Here is a 21,742-nt window from a genome sequence, read left to right on the forward strand (position 1 = left end):
AAAGTTTGGGCTGCCCTTTCTCCCCGGAGATCATTAGGGATCCATTGCCGGTCTATTTCAAATCTGCCTAAATCAAGGAGTATGATTGTAGCACCGACCCGGAGGAGCACGTGACTCGATTTGAAAATGTAGCCATGTTACATTGTTATGGAGATCAAATCAAGTGCAAAGTATTCTTGACCACCTTGGTGGACTCCGCTCAAAGGTGGTTCGAAAACTTGGAAGAGGGTAGTATTAATACTTTCAAAGAATTTCGAGAAGTCTTCTTACAACACTTCAGCAGCAGCAAGTGGTATAAAAAAAACTACTCTCAGCCTTTTTGAAATAAAGCAGCTGGGCGAGGAATCTTTGAAGCTTACATTAAAAAGTTCAACAAAATAGCCCTAGAGGTATCTGCGTGTGCTCCAGAAATCAAAATCACCGCCTTCACACAGGGACTTAGAGAAGGAGAATTCTTTCGGTCTTTAGTCAAGAGGGCCCCCCGGTAATTTGAGGACCTCTTGGCTCGAGCCGAGAAATATATCAATATGGAGGAATCCCAACGACAGAAGAGGGAGAAAGACAGGAAGGAAGGACACAGAGAGAAGGGGAACCAGAGTAGTCAAGGGAGGAGAAGGCAGGATCAACCGGGGAGGCTTGCCGCCTACGCTCCTCATAGGATAGCCCGGGATCAAGGGGTTCATCTGTGTGAGGAGAATGCCCAACCACTGCCTCCGAAAAGAACGGGAAAATATTGCTCGGTGTATCGAGTAAATACCCACGACACCAGTGAGTGTCGGAGGCTCATAGTAGAGCCAGAACGGCCTAATACCCGAGGAAGCAAGACACGTGGAGAAGAAGCATAGGGGACTCCCCTGGGCACCGAGACCTGTCGCCCCATGGATCAATAAGCCCAACCCACCAAGGGCCCGAGAAGTGACACCTCGGAGGCCAGACAAAGAACCCTGAGAAGGATCTTCCAAAGGGGTGATTAACATGATTTCAGGGGGATCTACGGATGGGGATTCTAATAGGGCTTGGAAATCTTGAAGTAAAAGAGAAATTCTGGGAGTAGAGACCCAGAGGCTAGATCCCTGCCCTGTCATTACCTTTGGGCCGAGAGATTTAGAAGAAGTATGTTTACCTCACAACGACTCTTTGCTCATTCGGGCTCGAGTGGCTAACTATGATGTAAGAAGAGTGTTTTTGGATTCCGGGAGTTCTGTAAATGTCATATTCCAGGAAGCATTCGAGCAAATGGACTTGCAGGGGTGTGAGATCAATCCTGTAAAAATGTCTTTGTATGGGTTCGCTGGACATACCATCCGGCCTAGAGGGGAAGTGTGATTACCTATCACCTTGGGATCGGATGACATAAAAAAGACCGGCATGGCTCTTTTCACCATGGTGGAAGCCCCATCTTCCTACAATATTATCTTAGGGAGACTGGCCCTAAATTCCTTTATGGTTGTCGCCTTTGCGTATCACCAAAAGATCAAATTCCCGGTGGGCAATCAAGTTGGTGAAGTAAAAGGAGATCAGCATTCTTCCTGGCGGTGTTATGCGGAAACCGTCCGAGTGGACAATAAGAAAGCCCGGTGAAAGAAATGAAGGGACGGTTCTAGGTGGGAAGAGGTATGCGCAGTGGGAGAAGTGAAAGAAGAATACGAGGAGGTGGAGTTAGTGCCTTGACAGTCGGGGAGGATTGCCAGGATTGCTCGGGGTTTGGAGTCTGCATTGGCTAAGCAGTTAAGAGCTTGCCTGGCTCAGAACATGGATGTGTTTGTCTGGTCTCCCAAAGAGCTGACTGGAATCCCGGCTCATTTGGCTGAGCATAAGCTAAATATCCTCCCGGGATCCCGACCTATTAAGCAAAAGAAAAGACACTTCGGGACAGAGAAGGATAAGGTCATTGCCGATCAAGTCCGAGAGCTGTTAGAAGCAGGACACGTCAAAGAGGTACAATTTCCTACTTGGTTATCTAATGTGGTGTTGGTACCTAAGAGTACATAAAAGTGGAGAATGTGCATTGATTTCCGCGACTTGAACAAGGCCTGCCCCAAGGACTGCTATCCTCTACCCCGGATTGATCAATTGGAGGATTCTACTTCCGATTTCGAGCTGCTTTGCTTCATGGATGCTTATCAGGGATATCATCAGATCCCTTTAGCTCGGGAGGATCAAGATAAGGTCAGTTTTGTTACATCCGGAGGAACGTTTTGTTATGTGGTTATGCCTTTCGGGTTAAAAAATGCAGGAGCCACATATCAAAGGATGATGGACAAAGTTTTCCAAAGCCAATTAGGCAGGAATGTGGAGGTATATATGGACGATATTTTGGTGAAATCTCGAACCCGGGATAATTTTATCTCTGACTTGGAAGAAACTTTTGGCACCTTGCGAAGGTACGGGGTGAAGCTTAACCCGGTTAAATGTGTGTTCGGGGTTAAGAGTGGGAAGTTTTTTGGATTTGTAGTAACTGAGAGAGGAATAGAGGTGAACTCGGAGAAAGTAAAGATCTTGAGAGAGATGCCATCACCCTCCTCCGTCAGGGAAGTCCAGCGGTTGACCGGGAGAATCACCGCTTTGTCTCGTTTCATTGCCCGGTCTGCCCATCAAAGTCATCCCTTATTTCAGGTGTTGAGGAAGGCTCAAATGTTCGGATGGAGTGAAGATTGTGAACGAGCTTTCCAGAAGTTGAAGGAGCATTTGGCAAATCTGCCCATCCTGGTTAAACCCGATCCCGGAGAGAGGTTATGGGTTTATATTTCCATCACAGAGTATGTCGTGAGCACGGTGTTGATAAAGAAAGAGGGGGGAGACCAAAAACCAGTTTATTATGTGAGTCATGCTCTGAAAGGGCCAGAGATCCGATACAGTGAAATGGAAAAGATGGCCTTGGCCCTCATCCTGATAGCTCGGAAGCTCAGACCTTACTTCCTATCTCACCCGATCACAGTCTTAACCAATAGCCCTTTGGGCCGGGTGATGACTCATCCGGATGCTTCAGGTCGATTGGTCAAGTGGACGATGGAGTTGGGAGAATACGATGTAGAGTACAAGCCTCGAACAACTATCAAGGCACAAGATTTATCCGACTTCTTGACTGAGATTATCACCTTCGGTCAGGAGGAGGTGTGGAGAATTTTTGTAGATGGGGCCAGAAGTTTGTATGGAAGCAGGGTAGGCGTGATCCTAATTTCCCCCACCCAAAAGAAAACCAAGGTGGCAGTAAGGCTACCGCCTTCTAAATCTAACAATGAAGCAGAGTATGAGGCAATAATCACCGGTTTGAAATTGGCCCGGGAGGCAGGAGCCGGACATGTAATTGTGTATTCTGATTCTCGGTTGTTAGTGCAACAAGTCTAGGGAACCTTTAGCATCAGGGAAATAATATTGCAGGAGTATGCGGGGCTTGTCAGGCAACAAGGAGGGAAATTTTCTAGCTGGAGCATAGAGCAAATTCCCCGGGAGCATAATTCTGAGGCGGACGCCCTAGCCAAAATGGCAGCATCTCTGACTAGTATTGATATCCGGGAGGTGATACAACAGTAGGGGTCAGTGATGGCCATAGGAAAAGGAGTAGAAGAAGCCTTGGAAGGATCCTGGATGACTCCCCTCATCAATTTTTTGCAAACAGGGATCCTTCATGCAGAAGAAGCACAGGCCCGAAAGCTCAAAAGACAGGTAACTCTATTTACCCTGATCAATGGAAAATTATATCGACGATCTTTTCAGGGCCCTTTATTGAGATGTCTGTCCAAGGAAGAAGTGGGTTATGTACTTCAGGAAGTACATGAAGGGTGCTGTGGAGATCATGGAGGGGCTCTGAGCTTAGCCCGGCGTACTTTTTTGGCAGGATACTGGTGGCCTACTCTACAGCAGGATGCCCGGCAGACAGTCAGAACATGTGAAGGATGTCAAAGGTTTGGAAACTTTTCTGACAAACCAGCGGCAGAGTTGCAGGCGGTGTGGGCGTCTTGCCCTTTTGATTAGTGGGGTCTAGACATCGTGGGGCCTTTCCCTATGGGTCCCGGGAAAAATAAGTTCTTGCTGGTTGCAGTGGATTATTTTTCTAAATGGGTGGAAGCTGAGCCTTTGGCAAAAATTACTGAAGAAGCTGTGTTGGGGTTTATCTGGAAAAACATTGTTTGCCGATTTGGTTTACCCCGGAAGCTCATCTCAGACAATGGGAGGCAGTTTCAAGTACGGAGAATAAAGGATTGGTGCACCGAGATGAGGACAAAACAGGCATTCACTTCAGTAGCCTACCCCCAGAGCCAAGGGAAAACTGAAGTAACCAACAGGACAATCATCCAGTCTTTGCAGACTCGACTTTTTTGTGCTGGTAAAAGTTGGGTGGAAGAAATTCCTGGTGTACTATGGGCTTATCATACTACCCCAAGGATGGCCACAGGAGAAACACCTTTCAGCTTGGTATACGGGTCTGAGGCTATGTTGCCAGTGGAGATTGGACAGATGTCCTCCCGGGTAAAAGCTTACCAGGAAGGAGAAAACATGGTCCGGACACAGGAGCTAGACTTGATTGAAGAAAAAAGGGAACGGGCCGCTATACGAATGGAAGCTTATTCGGGCAGGATAATAAAGGCTTTCAACCAAAAGGTCAAGTCCAGAGAATTCCAGATAGGAAACCTGGTGTTGAGAAAGGTTAACCCGCAGGAGAGGTAAAAAAGCTGGAAGTAAAGTGGGAAGGACCTTACAAAACACAGTGCATCTTAAGTTTTACTATTCTTGAAGCACAAGCTCCCTTGTAAATTATGTTTCTTCCTGTTATATGAATAAAAATGCATTTTGGTCTATTGTAAATACTTTAAGCCCATGGCAGCCCCATGGCATACAAAGCCCGTGGTAATTCACGAGCAATATAAGTCCAGGTGATCCACCACCCTGGCATCGTAAAACTCAGGTGATCTACCACCCTGGTACTCAAAGCTCGTGGTAATTCATGAGCAATGTAAGTACATGTGATCCACCACCCTAGCACCGTAAAATCCAGGTGATCTACAACCCTGGTACTCAAAGCCCATGGTAATTCACGAGCAATGTAAGTCCAAGTGATCCGCCACCCTGGCACCGTAAAACCCAAGTGATCTACCACCCTGGTACTCAAAGCCCGTGGTAATTCACGAGCAATATAAGTCAATGTGGTCTATCACCCTGGCGCCTATAGCGAACCATCGTCCTGACGTCCTTAGATGCGAATTATATACTAAGGTTTATTCTTTGGGCGCGACCCTATGGTTTTTATATCAAAAGAATAACACAAAGTATAGAATAATGGAAAACAAGAAAATCTTGTTGCAAGAATAAACAAACACCAACAATATTCAAAAAATTACACAGAGTTAATAATTGTCCTGATCTATTGCTTAAAATACTGGACGGGAGTGGGGGGGGGGGGGGTGGGGGTGGGGGGGTCAGCCTTTGGCTCAAGTTCTGAAGGTCCTGCCTCTGGAGGAGCTCCTTCGTTATCAATAGGTCCAGCCGGGAGGGAAGCAATAGCCCGATTAAGGTCCGGAACTCCTTCTTGAAGCAGCCCGGCTTCTTCATACTGGGCAGCACACAGCTCGAAGCCTTGAGCAAAGAAGTCAAAGGATCTGTCTATAACTATATTTTCAAATTCCTTGGAAGATAGAAAAGACTCCTTCCACCCGGCTTTAGAGACAGATCGCTCCAAATTAGTGGCAGCATCCATGGCCAGGGAGTGGTATAGGTCTGCCTCTGTATGAGCCATAATCAATTTATCCTGCATTATGGTCGTCGATAGCCGGATTTTCTTCTCTTCCTCCATAGCCAGGATTTTTTCTTCTTCCACCAGGAGAAATTTTTCAGTGGCTTTCTCTACTTGGCCCTGAAGGGCCTTCATCTCTCTTGATCGACGATCCTGGACCTCAGCCAGCTTCAGCCTCCATGTCTCTTGCACCCAAGCCATGTCTGCCCGGGAGCTCTCCAACTCCCCCCGCAAAGATTAAAGTTCTGCTTCATGGACCTCTTGCACGTTAGTCATCTGCGACGAAGTCGAGCAATATATTCCTCGAAAGAGCTAATCTTGTCACCCTCCCTGATAAGCCCAGAATTTGCTTCGTCCAGAGCATTGACCATTATGCATAGACCCTGTACTTGGAAGCACAAACGGTCAGAAAGTAAAAGACCGGCCGTTATTTATAATCTAAAGAATATAAAACTTACCGTGTAAGCATGGGATATGCCCTCGGAGAGTTTGAACGTAATGCCCCGGCTGATAGCAGGGCATGGTCCTCAGGGGCCAGTAGGCTCTGGATCGTCGCTACCTTGGAGGAAGCTGTCCCTGTCAAAAAGAGGGGGTATCGAGAACCCCAAGTGGTGACACTCATCTGACCACCCCAGGAACGGTCATCTGGCCTGCCGCTGGAAGCGGGTACTTCCCAGCCTACTGCAGTAGGGACAATAGATAAGTTCGAAGCCGCAGGGAAGGGAGTCTCTTTGGGCAGATTCTCCTCTGTATCACTCAAAAGAACCACTTCTGGCGCTCCAGTGATTTTTCTCTTCCGTTGGGAAAGGGGGATTTCATCCTCCAAGTCTTCTGTAGTAAGAGACAGCTGGACTTGGGACCCTAGCAAAGGAGGGGCCATTATCAACGCTCTGGTGCCCGGGACTTCAACGTTTGCCGGGGGAGAAGACGGCAGTGGGGTGGATTGCCTTGGAGGAGTAGAGCACATTCTCTCCTGAACCACTGGAAGGGAGGAACAATCTCCCTCCCCTACTCTGGCCCTTTTTTCTCCTCTCTGCAAGTGCCTGGGTTTTCTCCTTAACAGTCTGTCTCTCAGTTACCCGCTTCGCAAACTCTCCCTCAGCATGTCGGCCGAATCTACGGCAGAAAAACTGCAAAAATGAAATACGTAAGTTCAATGGTATGCGTAATATGGGGGCAGGGTACATAACAAAAGCGGGAGAGATTACCAGGTTGAGCCCCCGGGACACGATATGCGTCGATCACCTGGTCTAGGGGATTTGCCACCCGGGCACTCAACCCGTAAGAAACCATGTTTTCATTTGTAAGAAGAGTGGAGGAGGAGAAGGTTCTATTCTTTACTAACACCAGACTACGAATGTACGGCTCCTCTGTTTTATAGTGATCCGGGAGCTCGGGTTGATGCGAGAGGCCCGTTATGAACCCTGTCCTAAAAGGAAAAGGGACTGGAGGACGGATGAAGAAATACCTCTCTTTCCACCCTTTCATGGAGGAGGGAATATCAGCAAGGAAGCGACTATTCAGCCGGGCGGCCAAGGAGAAGACTCCTTCATTAAAACGGCTAGTGAAAAAGTAGTGCAAAACAAGAGGAGTGATGGCCAGATTGTGCATCCTAAAAAGAATGAAGGTAGAGGTTATAATGCAGAAAGAGTTTGGATGACATTGGTTGACCGGAACACCAAAAAAATCTGCAACGGCCAGAAAAAAAAGGGGGATAGGAAAACGGAGGCCACTACGAACCTGATCCCTAAAAAAAGTGTAGCAACCTTCAGGTGGTGTATCGGGGGTACTCCCTTTCAAGGGGCGGTAAATAGTATAAGATAAAGGGATCTCCCCTGAATTACGAAGCTCCTCCGCAGCACCCTGTGATAAAGCACTGGGGAGGAAGGTGAACCACCCTAGGGTAGGGGATTTAGAAGGAGAAGGGGGAATAGAGGCAAGAGGTCTTGGGTTGCGGATTTTTGTTTTTCCTTTTCCTTTGGGGTGAGAGGAGGAAGTAGCAGTAGCACGAGTAGTGAGGCGGGAGGATTTCTTGGAGAGGGAGGTGGGAAGAGCAGAAATGGAGAGAGCATCACTCGAGCTACCGCTTGGCTCCTCATCTCTGGGTGAGCCTTTGGCATTTGCACCAGAGGTAGAAGAAGTGCCAGAAGACATGAAGAAAAAAGGAGAACTTACAGAGAGGGGAAACGAGATGGCGGATCGCAAAGGACGAACGGCAGATGTTGGAGAAGAATTGCAGAAGACCCAAAGACAAATACGTGATGGAGAAGACGGTGGGAAGAGAAATGAAAGGATGTGAAGATTAAATGCGTTCAATAGCTAAGCAATCTAGGCCAATCATTTTGAAATAAACAATGGCGATGCGCGAAGCGTGCTCAATAAGTTGAAGCGATCCCTGACAAAACCTCTGACACACACACTACGAAGCGATTAGAGTTGACGTCAGGCTTGTAGACCACTCAGTCTTACAAAAGTCCTCGGGACAGCGGAGCGGGTCCTAGCCCGACTATCTTTAGAAAGTGAGGTGATATCCTCAAGAGATAACCCGGGTGATAAGATAGCCCGGGAGGTTTTAAATACCCAGGCGAGAAGTTTCAGAGATGTCCCAGGAGATTGAGAGAAGGCCAGGCTTACAAAGAGTCCTCGGGACAGCGGAGCTGGTCCTAGCCCGACTATCTTTAGAAAGTGAGGTGATATCCTCAAGAGATAACCCGGGTGATAAGATAGCCCGGGAGGTTTCAAAGACCCGGGAAGTTTCAGAGATGTCCTAGGAGATTGAGAGAAGCTCAGGCTTACAAAGAGTCCTCGGGACAGCGGAGCGGGTCCTAGCCCGACTATCTTTAGGAAGTGAGGTGATATCCTCAAGAGATAACCCGGCTGATAAGATAGCTCGGGAGGTTTAAAAGACCCGGGCAAAGTCCGAGGCCCGGGAAGTTCTAGAGATGTCCCAGGAGATTGAGAGAAGCCCAGGCTTACAAATAGTCCTCGGGACAGCCGAGGTAAGATCACCCGGGTGTTGGAACCCCGTGGTGATATCTTGGTAAGATAACCCGAAGGGTTTAGGCAGCCGGGCCATCTCAAAGACCCGGGAAGTCTAGGAGATCCCAAAAGACCGAGAGGAGCCTGGGTAAAAGCACGGGAGTCGGGTATCTAGGAATAAGCCTTCGAAAGGTAGGAAAAGAAGGGAAGCTGGTAGGACCCGAGCTTTTCTATTCCTAGGGCCAGGAAGTGGCCATGTCTACTTGGAGTATTTTAGGTTCTAAACCCAGACCAAATCATTACCAATCACGTTTCAACGGAATGAGCTCTTTCCTGAGATTATGGGATGTCTAAATCACACGTGGTAATTATCCCATCGCCCTAAAAGTTGTCAGCAAGTCCATACCCAGTAAACATTGATAACCTGGGCGGACGAGTATAAAGATCAGGCTCGGGCGCCTGGCCTAGGTAACTTCTTCAAGAATATTTCACTTATCATTATCATTTTTTCCGCACACACTCACTCTCTCAAATACTATAAGCTCATTCCATACATCTGAGTCTGACTTAAGCATCGGAGTGACGACGCCGGAAACCATTCCGGCTCTCCACTTACGAGTTTCCTTGTTTTCCAGCGTGTAGGCTTCATCTTCAAAAAGACGAGGAACTCACTTGTTGTTTCTCCAGGCAATTTACCCACCCCGGACATTCGCATCACACTCCTTAACACTCAAATACGTATGCGAGCTATGTGCAACATTTCTACCGTACATAAATCTACTAGTGAACGTGCAATATTACAAAGCCTAATACGCTACGGATTAACCACTGAACAAGCTGTGAGCCTGCAACCAAGAAAATCTCATCAAATTCATCAAAGCCGCGTGATTGTCCCTTTCCCCCCACAAGAAACATAATAAACATAGGGTGAGAAACAATCAAGGATGGAAATCATCATTCCAACCGTTGATTAACAACAAATTTCTTCTGTAACTAAAATATCTAATCTAAAGAAAAGTTCGAAAGTAGAACTCATACTAATCACACACGAATAAACCAATACAAGAGAGAAGTTGGGAACTTACTGATCGACTAGGAACAAAGAACCCATGTACTCTTTTGGCTACAAAATCAAGAAAAAAAATAATTCCATAAAATTGAATTCATTGGACAGCAAATAGTGATTAGATTGTTGGGAACACGGAGAGCTCACATGGGTGAGGTGGAGACGATGAAACTGTGGGGAAGTGGATACGGCTGAATTGCAAGGAGAGCTCCATTTCTCGTTGTTCGAGGGTATTTTGAGACTTTGGGTCGCTAACATTTTCATCTTCGAGACGGCTTTAGCACGGTGGTTCATGTGCGGCATCAAGAACCCAATTTTTTTTTAGATTTAATATAATTTTATTTGAAATAAGATCATATAAAATCTCAAAAAACATGAGTACTTGGATCCTCGTTCGGGCCCGAATTTGATAGCATGGTCCAAACCCTTCGAGACTTTCCGCATTGAGAATTACGCCAAATTACTTTTCTTTTGTTTCTTTTATTTCTTCTTCCAAAATTTTTCCAATAAGTCACCATTTTCTAATAGACATGTTGGTTAGCATTTATTTATTATTGTTTGAGAAGTCAGATGGTCAAATTTTTTCATTTTTTTTTTGGGGGTTAGAAAAAACATTTTTCTTAAAATCGTATTCTCCTAATTGTTAATATTTTGATTCTAATTATTTTTAAAATAAAAACATATATATTTTTTTAACATTTATCTGAACGATAAAATCCTTATTATATTTTTTTTATCAAAATACTTAAAAATTGAATTTATTTAAACATTTTCTTAAAAGTATAGCTTCTATCATAATGCATGCGTTATATGTCTATATTGTAGTTTTTTTTAGTTTCATCAATTTTTGTAATTAGTTCGTGGAATATAAACAATTATAAATTTCTCGTGGACATGATAATATGGACATTTATATGTTAGAGAATTATCAAATTTGATGAAAACCAAATGACATGTATTGTGTGTGCATTGATAGTTAATATACATATGCAATATAATTAAAAAAACTACGTAAATAAAAAATCGAAGAAGGAAATAAAAAAATATATCAAATGAAAAGAAGTTGATCAGCAGTTTAAAAATTTTAAATTCAATAAGATAATGATTATATCAAATAATAGAGAGAAATTTTGATATCAACCATTTGCTCTTATTCTATAGAAATGAATGATCAGATCTGCACTTTGACTTTGATGTCACATCACTAAATCGGTTATTATAAGTATCTCAAGCTTTATATATAGCATAAATATTACCGATATTATTGTGTCTGTATTAGGAAGGATTTTGTTTTCTTTGTTTGAGGTTTATTCTCCGTATATTTTTATGTGTTAGCGTTTGTATTTTAGGTAAATAAATCTTTGTGATTTAGGAAGTCTTTTGTACATTGTATTTATATTTCTCGTTGTTATGAATGGATGAGCAGAGAGAAAAATTCTACAGAAACTTTGTCATGGTATCAAAGCTTCAAGGGAGATCCTAGGGCACACACAAATCTCTTTCTGTAGTGTCTCCGCTTCACGAGAGAGCATGGCTGAAGAAAAGGGAGAGAAGAAAGGAGATAGTGAAAAAAGGGTGGATATGACATATCACCTTGGATCTAGCGACGGTCCGGGAAATATCATCACCCCGATTCAATTACGTGGTGAGAATTATGATGAATAGGCAAGAGCAATCCGAACTTCGTTAAAAGCAAAGCGTAAATTTGGATTTGTGGAAGGGACGATTCCAAAGCCAACAACAGAGGAGAAACTTGAAGATTGGATAGCTGTACATTCTATGTTGGTATCATGGCTGACCAATACCATTGAGCCCTCCGTTCGGTCGACGCTCGGAGAGTATGATGATGCACAACTTCTGTGGATCAATCTTAAAAACAGGTTTTGTGTGGTCAGTGGCACTCGAATCTGCCAACTAAAAATGTCCTTGGGGGAGTGCAAGCAAGAAAAAATAGAGACCGTGGCCATTTATTTTGGTCGCTTGACAAAACTCTGGGACGAACTGATCACATATGTAAAAGTGCCGATTTGTAAGTGTGGAAGTTGCAAGTGTGACATCGTCACGCAGGTAGAAAAATTGAGAGAAGAGGACTATCTACATCACTTTCTTATCGGACTTGATGGAGCATATGCTTCAATTCGAACAAATCTGCTTGGACAAGAACCATTGCCAACACTTGATCGAGCGTATCAACAAGTGATTCAAGCAGAACGTTTGCATGGTGGAGAGATGTTTTCTTCAAAGGATGCACGAGATAATATCATGGCCTTCACAATTCAACCTGATACACGAGGTAACTCTCGTATTGTGGATAATACTGACAAGTTTTGCAATCATTGTGATAGATACGGACACGACGAATCATCTTGCTTCTAAATACATGGGTTCCCCAAGTGGTGGGGGGACCGACCTCGTGGAGGAAAGGGACCAGGTCGTGGTGGACGAACAGGAAGAGGACGTGGGTGTACAGGTGCTAGCCGTGGTAGAGGGCATGGTGCACCGTCTGTCCGTGCAAATGAAACTGGAGGGGCTGGAAACTCCTCTAGACAGCAGGCAGGAAACTCACAGGGGCTGTCGAGTGCGACTGAAGCTGCTAGTCTTGCGGGTGTTTCAGCAACACAACTACAACAACTTCACGATTTTTTGAATCTAGCAAAATCAAATGATCGACTACATGGTAAGAATGTTAATTCTAGTTGGATTATCGATACTAGAGCATCGAACCATGTGACATGCGACGTGTCTGTTTTGCAAAATATGAGATCGGTGAAGCACTGTCCGGTGGGATTACCGGATGGAAATACGGCAGAAGCTAATAAAGAGGGAAGTGTTGTGCTACCAGGAGGATTAAAGCTTGAAAATGTGCTTTATGTTCCACAATTAACATGCAATTTAATTTCTGTGACTCAGTTAATTGATGAATCAAATTGCGTTGTACAATTCACTAATAATTTGTGTGTTATACAGGACCAACCGACGAGGAAGGTGATTGGAGCGGGTGAAAGATTGGATGGACTTTATTTTTTTCCGTGGTGTTCCTCTAGTGAAGGTCTTGACATTGGATAGTGTTTCATCATTCGAATTGTGGCATCAGAGGTTGGGACATCCGTCTGATAAAATCTTGAAGATGATTCCAGTGGTGAGTAGTGATTGTAAGAACGTCAATAAAGCTTGTGACGTGTGTCTGCGTGCCAAGCAACCTAGATCAAGTTTTCCAATTAGCACAAATAAAGCTAGTAGAATTTTTGAACTTGTTCATTTGGATTTGTGGGGGCCTTACAAGACTCGTTCTTCGTGTGGGGCTACCTAATTTTTGACAATATTAGATGATTTTTCAAGAGGAGTTTGGGTATATTTGCTTTGCAATAAAATGGAAGTTGAATCTGTGTTTCTGAATTTTGTTGTTATGGTTACACGTCAATTTGAGAAAGTCATAAAACATGTGAGAAGTGATAATAGAACCGAATTTAAGTGTTTGCGTGATTATTTTCAACATAATGGAATTATCTTTGAGTGTTCTTGTGTTGGGACTCCACAACAAAATGGGAGGGTGGAGAGAAAACATCAACATATTTTAAATGTGGCTAGAGCTTCAAGATTTCAAGGAAACTTACCAATCAAATTTTGGGGAGAATGTGTGTTGGCAGCATGCCACTTGATTAATAGAACACCATCTGTTTTACTTAAAACTAAATCGCCGTATGAACTGTTGTTTGGAAAAGTGCCTTTTTATGCTGCTGTTCATGTGTTTGGTTGCCTTTGCTATGCTCATAATCTACGACACAAAGGTGATAAATTTGCAAGCAGAAGTCGTAAGTGTATCTTTGTTGGCTATCCGTTTGGGAAGAAAGGCTGGAAATTGTATGACTTAGAAACACATGAATACTTTGTCTCACGGGATGTGAAATTCTTTGAGAAAGAATTTCCTTTTGCGCCAAATTCATCATGAAATATGGTGACTCCTGTGCTGATGAATAGTGAGGATGGGGCATGGAGTGAAGATGAGGATTTCGATGAGTGTGTTGTGGGCGTTGGAAGGGGATTGGAGGCAGCGGCCACCCTCGAGGGGGAGTCTGGTATTAGTGTAGCGCAGCCCGTACAGCATCCTGATCATGAGTCAGTAAATGATACAGGGCTGGAGAATGTGTTGATTAATCAAGATGTGCATATTGAAGACGAGCTTGGACGAGGGAAACGAGCCAGAATTCCTACCACACGGTATCGTGATTTTGTTACTCATACTGTACGGAAAATAAGTCCATCTAAGAGTTCATCTGCTACTTCATCTTCTTCCGGTACGCCCTATCCTATAACATACTTTGTGAATTGTGAACGTTTTTATGTGAGACATAGAAATTTTCTTGCAGCAATAACAGCGGGGCATGAGCCAAGGAATTTTAAGGAAGCTATGAAAGACGCAGGATGGCGAGACATGATGAATAAGGAGATACGGGCACTTGAAGACAATGTGACTTGGGTAATGGAGCCTCTTCCACTTGGAAAGAAAGCACTCGGGAGCCAGTGGATATATAAAATCAAGCATCGGTCCGATGGTAGCATCGAGCGACTCAAAGCAAGACTTGTGATCTTTGACAATCATCAGGTGGAAGGAATTGATTATAACGAGACTTTTTCTCCTGTGGCGAAAATGGTAACAGTTTGTGTTTTTCTTGCGATTGCTGCCGTTAAAAATTGGGAGGTCCATCAAATGAATGTACATAATGCTTTCCTTCACGGTGACTTACGTGAAGAAGTATACATGAAGGTTCCTCCAGGTTTCAAAAATACAAATCCGAACATGGTTTGCAGATTGAAAAAGTCTTTGTATGGCTTGAAACAAGCTCCACGATGTTGGTTTGCAAAACTGTCCGCAGCATTAAAGAACTATGGATTTGTGCATGCCTATTCCGATTATTCACTGTTTGGGTTGTGCAAAGGAAAAACTCAGATCCACGTGTTGATCTATGTTGATGATTTAATTATTGCAGGGAATGATAAAGTTGCTTTGGCAATCTTTAAAGATTACCTTGGAAGGTGTTTTCATATGAAGGATTTGTGCGTTTTGAAATACTTCTTGGGGTTAGTAGTAGCCCGTAATCTAGAAGGAATATTTCTTTGCCAAAGAAAATACAATCTCGAAATACTTGCTGAAACAGGTTTATTGGGAGCAAAACCTGCAGCATTCCCTATGGAGCAAAATCATAATTTGGCTCTTGCTAAGGGCGCTTTCCTTACGGATTCGGCACCGCATAGACGACTTGTTGGGAGATTGATTTACTTGTCTGTCACGAGACCTGATCTTGCATATTCGGTTCATGTTCTGTCCCAATTTATGCAACAACCTCGTGATGACCATTGGGAGGCCGCTCTTAGGGTTGTGAGATATTTGAAGAAAAGTCCAGGGCAAGGGATTTTGCTCCGTGCTGATAGTGATTTGTGTCTCGAAGGGTGGTGCGATTCAGATTGGGCTAGCTGTCCACTTACCCGTCGTTCTTTGACAGGATGGTTCGTGCTACTTGGTAACTCTCCGGTGTCATGGAAGACCAAGAAGCAACAGACAGTGTCTAGATCATCTGCAGAGGCTGAGTATAGATCCATGGCAGCAACCGTGTGTGAGTTAAAATGGCTTCAACAACTTTTAGGTGACTTGGGTGTGCATCATTCGAAAGGTATAAAATTTGTATTGTGATAGTCAGTCGGCATTGTATATTGCTCAAAATCCAGTCTTTCACGAACGAACGAAGCATATAGAGGCTGATTGTCATCTGGTTCGAGATGCGGTGAATGAAGGGATGATCTGTCCATCATATGTTTCCACCAGTGTTCAGTTAGCAGATATCTTTACCAAAGCACTGGGAAAAGCTAAATTTGAGTTTCTGCTCGGCAAGTTGGGTGTTCGAGATCTTCACGCTCCAACTTGAGAGGGTCTGTATTAGGAAGGATTTTGTTTTCTTTGTTTGAGGTTTATTCTCCGTATATTTTTCTGTGTTAGCTTTTGTATTTTAGGTAAATAAATCTTTGTGGTTTAGGAAGTCTTTTGTAAATTGTATTTATATTCCTCGTTGCTATGAATGGAGGAGCAGAGAGAAAAATTCTACAGAAACTTTGTCAATCGTACAAGGTCAAGAAAAATATCTTCATATACATATATATATTTTACCCCAAAAAAATAGTCTTTTTTTAAATTTGAAAAGATAGACACAATTTGCAATGTTCTCATTGATGGCTAGATCTCATGGTGATGGACGAGTTCTAGTTAGCTAAAAAAAAAATAGATCTTCGAATGTATAAAGGTTGAACTTTAAAGGAATCTTGTCGCATTTAAAACAATTTTAATGGATATACAACCGAAACCCAATTATTACATAAAAATTTAATATGCTAAATTGTTAATACACAATTTTCAATCTAGTACATCGCTTTTTAACTACAAATCATCGAGATACAACCATGATTAAATTTAGGCATCGTTTGGTTACCTATATTAATAATCTATGCATAATTTATCTTATCTAATCCTACGTTTTTCTTGTCATATTATTTATCCATTTATTAATTATTTATTTTACATCAATCAAATCATTAATTATTTTTCTTACATCAATAATTGAATTTAAATTATTGTATTACCCTTTATAAATAATATTATTCTTGTAACTAAAAATTTTTAGTTATGGAATCAATATAATCTTTAACATTGCAATTAATAAAAAAGTTTGCAATATTTTCGAACAATATGACCCCCGAGTTTCAATATATATTTTTATTTTTTATGATCATCATTATTTTATATTTACATTAACAATTTAGAATAAGACATTATCAATAACTCATGTAAGCTTAAAATTAATATAATATTTAATGTAGTTTTGCCTTGTCACAATATTGATAGTGAAATCTATGCAATTATTACAACTAGTGTTTTCTATTGTTTTTTTTAATTAATTTTGAGCAATTATGGTTTGTTTTGTATCATGAATTCGTTTTATTTTCTAACTCATGTAGGTATGCTTCAAGCAATGTTATTTATTCTGTATTTGTTAATAAGTGAGATAAGTTAATTAAATTAAATATTTATTTTATAATTTCTTATCTTATGTGTTGATTATTTATTTTGTAACTATTGATTTATGGAAAACAAATGTAATATAGATAATGTATTCTAAATTTCTAATTCTTAATTTAAATTATTGCACAATTATTTTGTCCTTTTATATTTTGAATTTTTCTCTCTCACTTTTTATTTATTTATCATCCGTTTTTTTATTTCTCTATGAAAGAATCAATATATACATTATCTTAATAGAATTTTTGTGATGATTTATTTCTCCATCAATCATTTACATTTTTCTATCGTTATTATTTTATTTTTTCGTTGGACATACTTTTTTCATTGCTAAAAGTTTTAGTTACAAGAATAAAAATAATTGCATCGTTTTCAACTACATTCGGGTATGTATCGTCTTCTATTACTTGTATGTCAATATCGTTAATGATTAATGTAATTGTTGGACATCCTCTTTTCTTTTAATTTATTGTTTTTCAAAATCTAATTATTTTCTTTTTCTTATATTGTTTTCGTTGCTGAAATTTTTGATTGAATTTTAAATGTCATTAATTAAAAACATTTACATTTCATCTTTTATTTCAATCTTTTTTTTTATTTTGAGAGTAAATGCATATTCTTATTTATTTTGGTGTATCTAATATTTATTCATTAATTGCAAGATTGTCTCATAATTTTTTTTAATGGTTTTAGCTTTTATGAGGAGAAAAATTAGCTAACTTTTTTAATTTCAACTTTATATATATGATGTGTGTGTTGGTGTGTTTTTTATTTATTATTTTAAATTAAAACTTGACTCTAATTAAATTTATTTAATAATTTTTATATTTAAATATGAACTCATGATATAATTATTTACCTCAATAGGTCCTTACACAAATTAAAATATGTAAAAAAAATTTAAAAAATATATTTATTCTATCTGCAAAATAAAAATAAAATCAAGTATCTGGTGTTTCAATCTTTTAACAAACTGAATAGTATTTAATTAAGATTTTTGTGGAATTTTTTTAAAAATATTTGTGAAAAAAATATATTCACTTTATCTACAAGAAAATATAGTAAAGATATAATCTTAAATTTTGTTATTATGTGATTAAATTAAATATTATTATTATTATTTTGAGATAAATTAAATATTATTATTATTGTGTGTTTTGAAATTTATTTAATTATTTTGTTAAAAAAATTTAAAAGATCGGGTTGATTCGGATTGACTGGATTATTCGGGTTAGCCGGATTTGGGTTTGAGTTGAGAAATTTTTAAAAATTATTTTCGTCAACCTAATCAGAATCCACCCGAATTGACACCCTGCTAAAACCCTAAAAATATTAGAAAGAAATGTAAAATTTAATTAATAAATTGAAATAGGAAAATATTCCTGAAAATGGCCCGAACAGCCGAACTCACTCAATTATTATTCTCTCTTTTTATTTATTTTTTTTAAAGTAAAAATTTGTGCTCGACCAAAAGGACTAAGTTATTATTTGTGCTAATAACTCAAAGTGGATGCAAGGAATCACAGGTTGATTGAGTTTGCGTACGGAGAAATCAGAAATCAAACAATGGCAGCTTATGCATCTCTTCTCTCTATCGGACATATTCTTGACCACTTATTGCAACACCCACCGAACCAAATGGCTCTTCTTCACAAAGCCCAGATCGACTCTCTGCTTGAAAGCATCAGATTCAAGCATTGGAGGAAAAAATTGCTAGCTCAGCACATGCAGCAGAAGATATCATCGAAAGACGTGTGGTGGATAAAATTCTTGAAGATTCTGACGCTGGAAGTGAAAGTAGCAGCTCCACTCTGTTCTGTCAAGATTTGCAGAAAGTGATCGAAGAGTTTGATTCTATGAAGAAAGATGTGATAGATCAAGGAAACTGAAGGGATCAAAATCATGGAGCAGCCAAGAAAAGCTGCCACTGCTGGTTCTTTCATACGAGGTGCTTCCAATAGCAAGAACACTATGGTGGGATTTGATGAAGATTTGATACAAATAATGGAGATGCTCACTGGGGACGAATCTAATCTCCAGATTATTCCCATTGTTGGGATGGGTGGCATTGGGAAGACTACCCTCGCGAAAAATGTTTTCGAAAATCCATTAATTGTGAATCACTTTGATCTTTGTGCTTGGGCTACAATATCTCAACAATATAGTGTCCACGAAATTCTTCTTGGCCTATTAAAGAATATCGGAGTTCTTGCGTGGGGAGGTGAAGAAATCGCTCAAGAGAATGATGACGAATTAGGATTACGTCTGCATAGAAGTTTGTTCTATATAAGATATTTCATTGTAATGGATGACATGTGGAGTATCGAGGTTTGGGATGGCATAAAGAGGTTATTTTAAATATTTATAATATTTAAAAATTAAAATCCGTTCCGCGACCGTTCCGCGAAATTTCATTGTAACTGGAACGATGGTAGATGCTTTGGCTCGGCGTTTTCCGTGATGAGAACGACGATTTAACGACGGAACGGGCGATAGAACGGTGGAACGGATCGGGATCGGAACAAGGGGAACTTTGAAGATAAATTTCTGCCCATTTCCATGTATTAATATTTGGAAAATGGAAATCCAGTCTTTTCTGCGAGGCCCAGAAGGCAGAAGAAGATAGACATTTAGTAGAGGAAAATTATTGAGACATGACTATTGACTAGTGAAAATAAAAAAATTAAAACTAAGAAGAAAAAGAGACATTAGCATGTTGTAACTTGTGAGTCTTGTGACTCACTGACTATGTCCTATCTTATTGTTTTTAAATGATGAAAACTTTTTTTTTTGTTTTGTTTCGTAAAAAGTCGGATGTTTTTATTCAATAAACAGTTCGCCCGTGAATTATCCTTCCTCATCTTTTTATTTCTCTCTATATATCGGATCGATTTCTTCTCTCATTCTCATCATAATTCACGGCAAAACCAACATCTTCCTATGCATTCTATTTCTCTCTATATATATTCGATCGATTTCTGCTCTTATTCTCAGTGTTATTCTTGTCTTCATTATTTCCTAAGAGATAAGTAATGTTTAAATTTCGATTATTATAATAATAATTTTTTGTTATAATGATATTTTTGTTTAGTTAGATTTTGATCTAATATTTTTTTATTACTCATCATAGTGTAATTTAATTAGTTCGTTGAACTCTGCTACGCATCTCTTGATCTTCTCGTGTTTTCTTCGTACATGTTAAAGGTAAGTATCATCTATGTTTAATTTTACTTTCCTGTAAATTATATTTTTGGTTAATTTTATTGAGATATAATATTGAAAATGAATTTAATTTAATTAAAAATTTTCCTTAAGAATTTTGTGCTTAGATTAAAGATAATTATTGAATCTTAGATTATGTATTTTCGTACACCATTAACTTTACGTGCTAAAATAGTGTAGGAAAATCATACATATTTGCATACGTAAGGTTAATAGAAATTTTGTAAGATCACGTAAAGTTAATTTTTTTTTTGACTTAATATAACTTTTAATTAAAGGCCACGGTTGTGAATTTATGGCAACAAAATTAAATATGGTGTCTACTTAATAGAAATTATATTTAATTTAAATTTGTAAACGTTAAAATTATAATTCTAAGATTAGATATGATTAATAAATTACTATTGAAAGAATTCAACGAAATTATAATATCATCATTTGATTTCTCTATCTTTTGTATTTACATTTCAAACCAGAATATAGTGTGAATCAGTAAACCTTTTTGAACAATGGATCCAAAACTCGATATTGGTTGGGAGTTTGGTAAACCCATCGGAGATAATCGAAAAACAATACAATGAAAATTTTGTGGAAAAGTTGTAACGGGTGGAATCACAAGATTAAAACAACATATTGCACATATTTCTGGAAATGTTGAGTCGTGCACTAAAGCTCCGAAGGAGATATTATTGATGTTACGAAAACATCTTCAAGATTCTAAAACCCAAAAAAATATAATCCAAAAAAAGAGAGAGATTGCAATCAATGCAATTCAACAGAGCATACATGGACTCGATAGTGGCAGTGAGAGTGAAGATAATGATACGTTTGATGATACCAATGAAGATGCTTTAGAAGATATGGAAAATAGGGCATTGCGAAAAGCGATGAAAGAAAGTCGTAAAACAAGAGCATTTGAAGAAGAGATGCATAAACGATATGGTCCAGGTAAATAAAGGCTAAGACAATGCTCGTTATATATATATATATATATATATATATATATATATATATATATAAGTAATATTTTTTATAGATAAAAATACCAATGCTTGTTATTAACTTATTGTTTAATTTCAGGAAATTTTGGTGGTAGTTCATCATCACTTGGTGCAAATCCTAAATTACAAAAACAAATATCTCGTAGCTTCAGCGTGAGAGAGGGAGCTCAGCTAGCATCGAAAGGAATTGATTCTTACATGTTTCCATCGAAACGAAAGAGTATAAAAAGTTGGTTTGCTCCTGAAAAGGTTAAAGATGTTGGAAAGGCTATTTTCAAGTGGTTTATATACAATGCAATTCCATTTCATGCGGCAGATAGTGGTCCATACTACCAAGCAATGATTAATACTATCGCAGATGTTGGACCTGGAATACAAGGTCCTTCAGGACGTCAAATAGGTGGTGTTTTCTTGGAAGAGGAGGTGGAGGATATTAATGGATATTTAAATACATTAAAATTCAAATGGCCAAAGTATGGATGTACAATAATGTGCGATGGTTGGAGCACACGCAACAAACACCCTATCATCAATTTCATGATATATTGTGACCGCAACATGATATTTCATAGTTCAGTGGATTGCACCAACAAAAGGAAGACATCTGATTTTATATTATCTCTTTTGAATAAAGTCATTGACGAGGTTGGAGAGGAAAATATTGTGCATGTGGTTAC

General features: G+C 39.9%; 1 protein-coding gene across 2 annotated transcripts in view; it reads right to left on the reverse strand.

The window, feature by feature from the left end:
* The window catches only part of LOC140862926 (1-acyl-sn-glycerol-3-phosphate acyltransferase BAT2, chloroplastic-like), a 76,895-nt gene extending 66,835 nt beyond the window's left edge, over positions 1–10,060 (reverse strand). For both annotated transcript variants that reach the window (XM_073265955.1, XM_073265952.1), the window contains exons 1-2: positions 9,924–10,060; positions 9,796–9,833 (exon numbers count right to left, since the gene is read on the reverse strand). In XM_073265955.1, coding sequence (XP_073122056.1) covers positions 9,796–9,833; positions 9,924–9,990 — 105 coding nt within the window. In that variant the 5' untranslated portion in view covers positions 9,991–10,060. The remainder of the gene's footprint in view (positions 1–9,795; positions 9,834–9,923) is intronic.
* Positions 10,061–21,742: the final 11,682 nt, after the last annotated feature.

The sequence above is a fragment of the Henckelia pumila genome, chromosome 4, assembly GCF_033568475.1.
Source record: "Henckelia pumila isolate YLH828 chromosome 4, ASM3356847v2, whole genome shotgun sequence".
NCBI lineage: Eukaryota > Viridiplantae > Streptophyta > Magnoliopsida > Lamiales > Gesneriaceae > Henckelia > Henckelia pumila.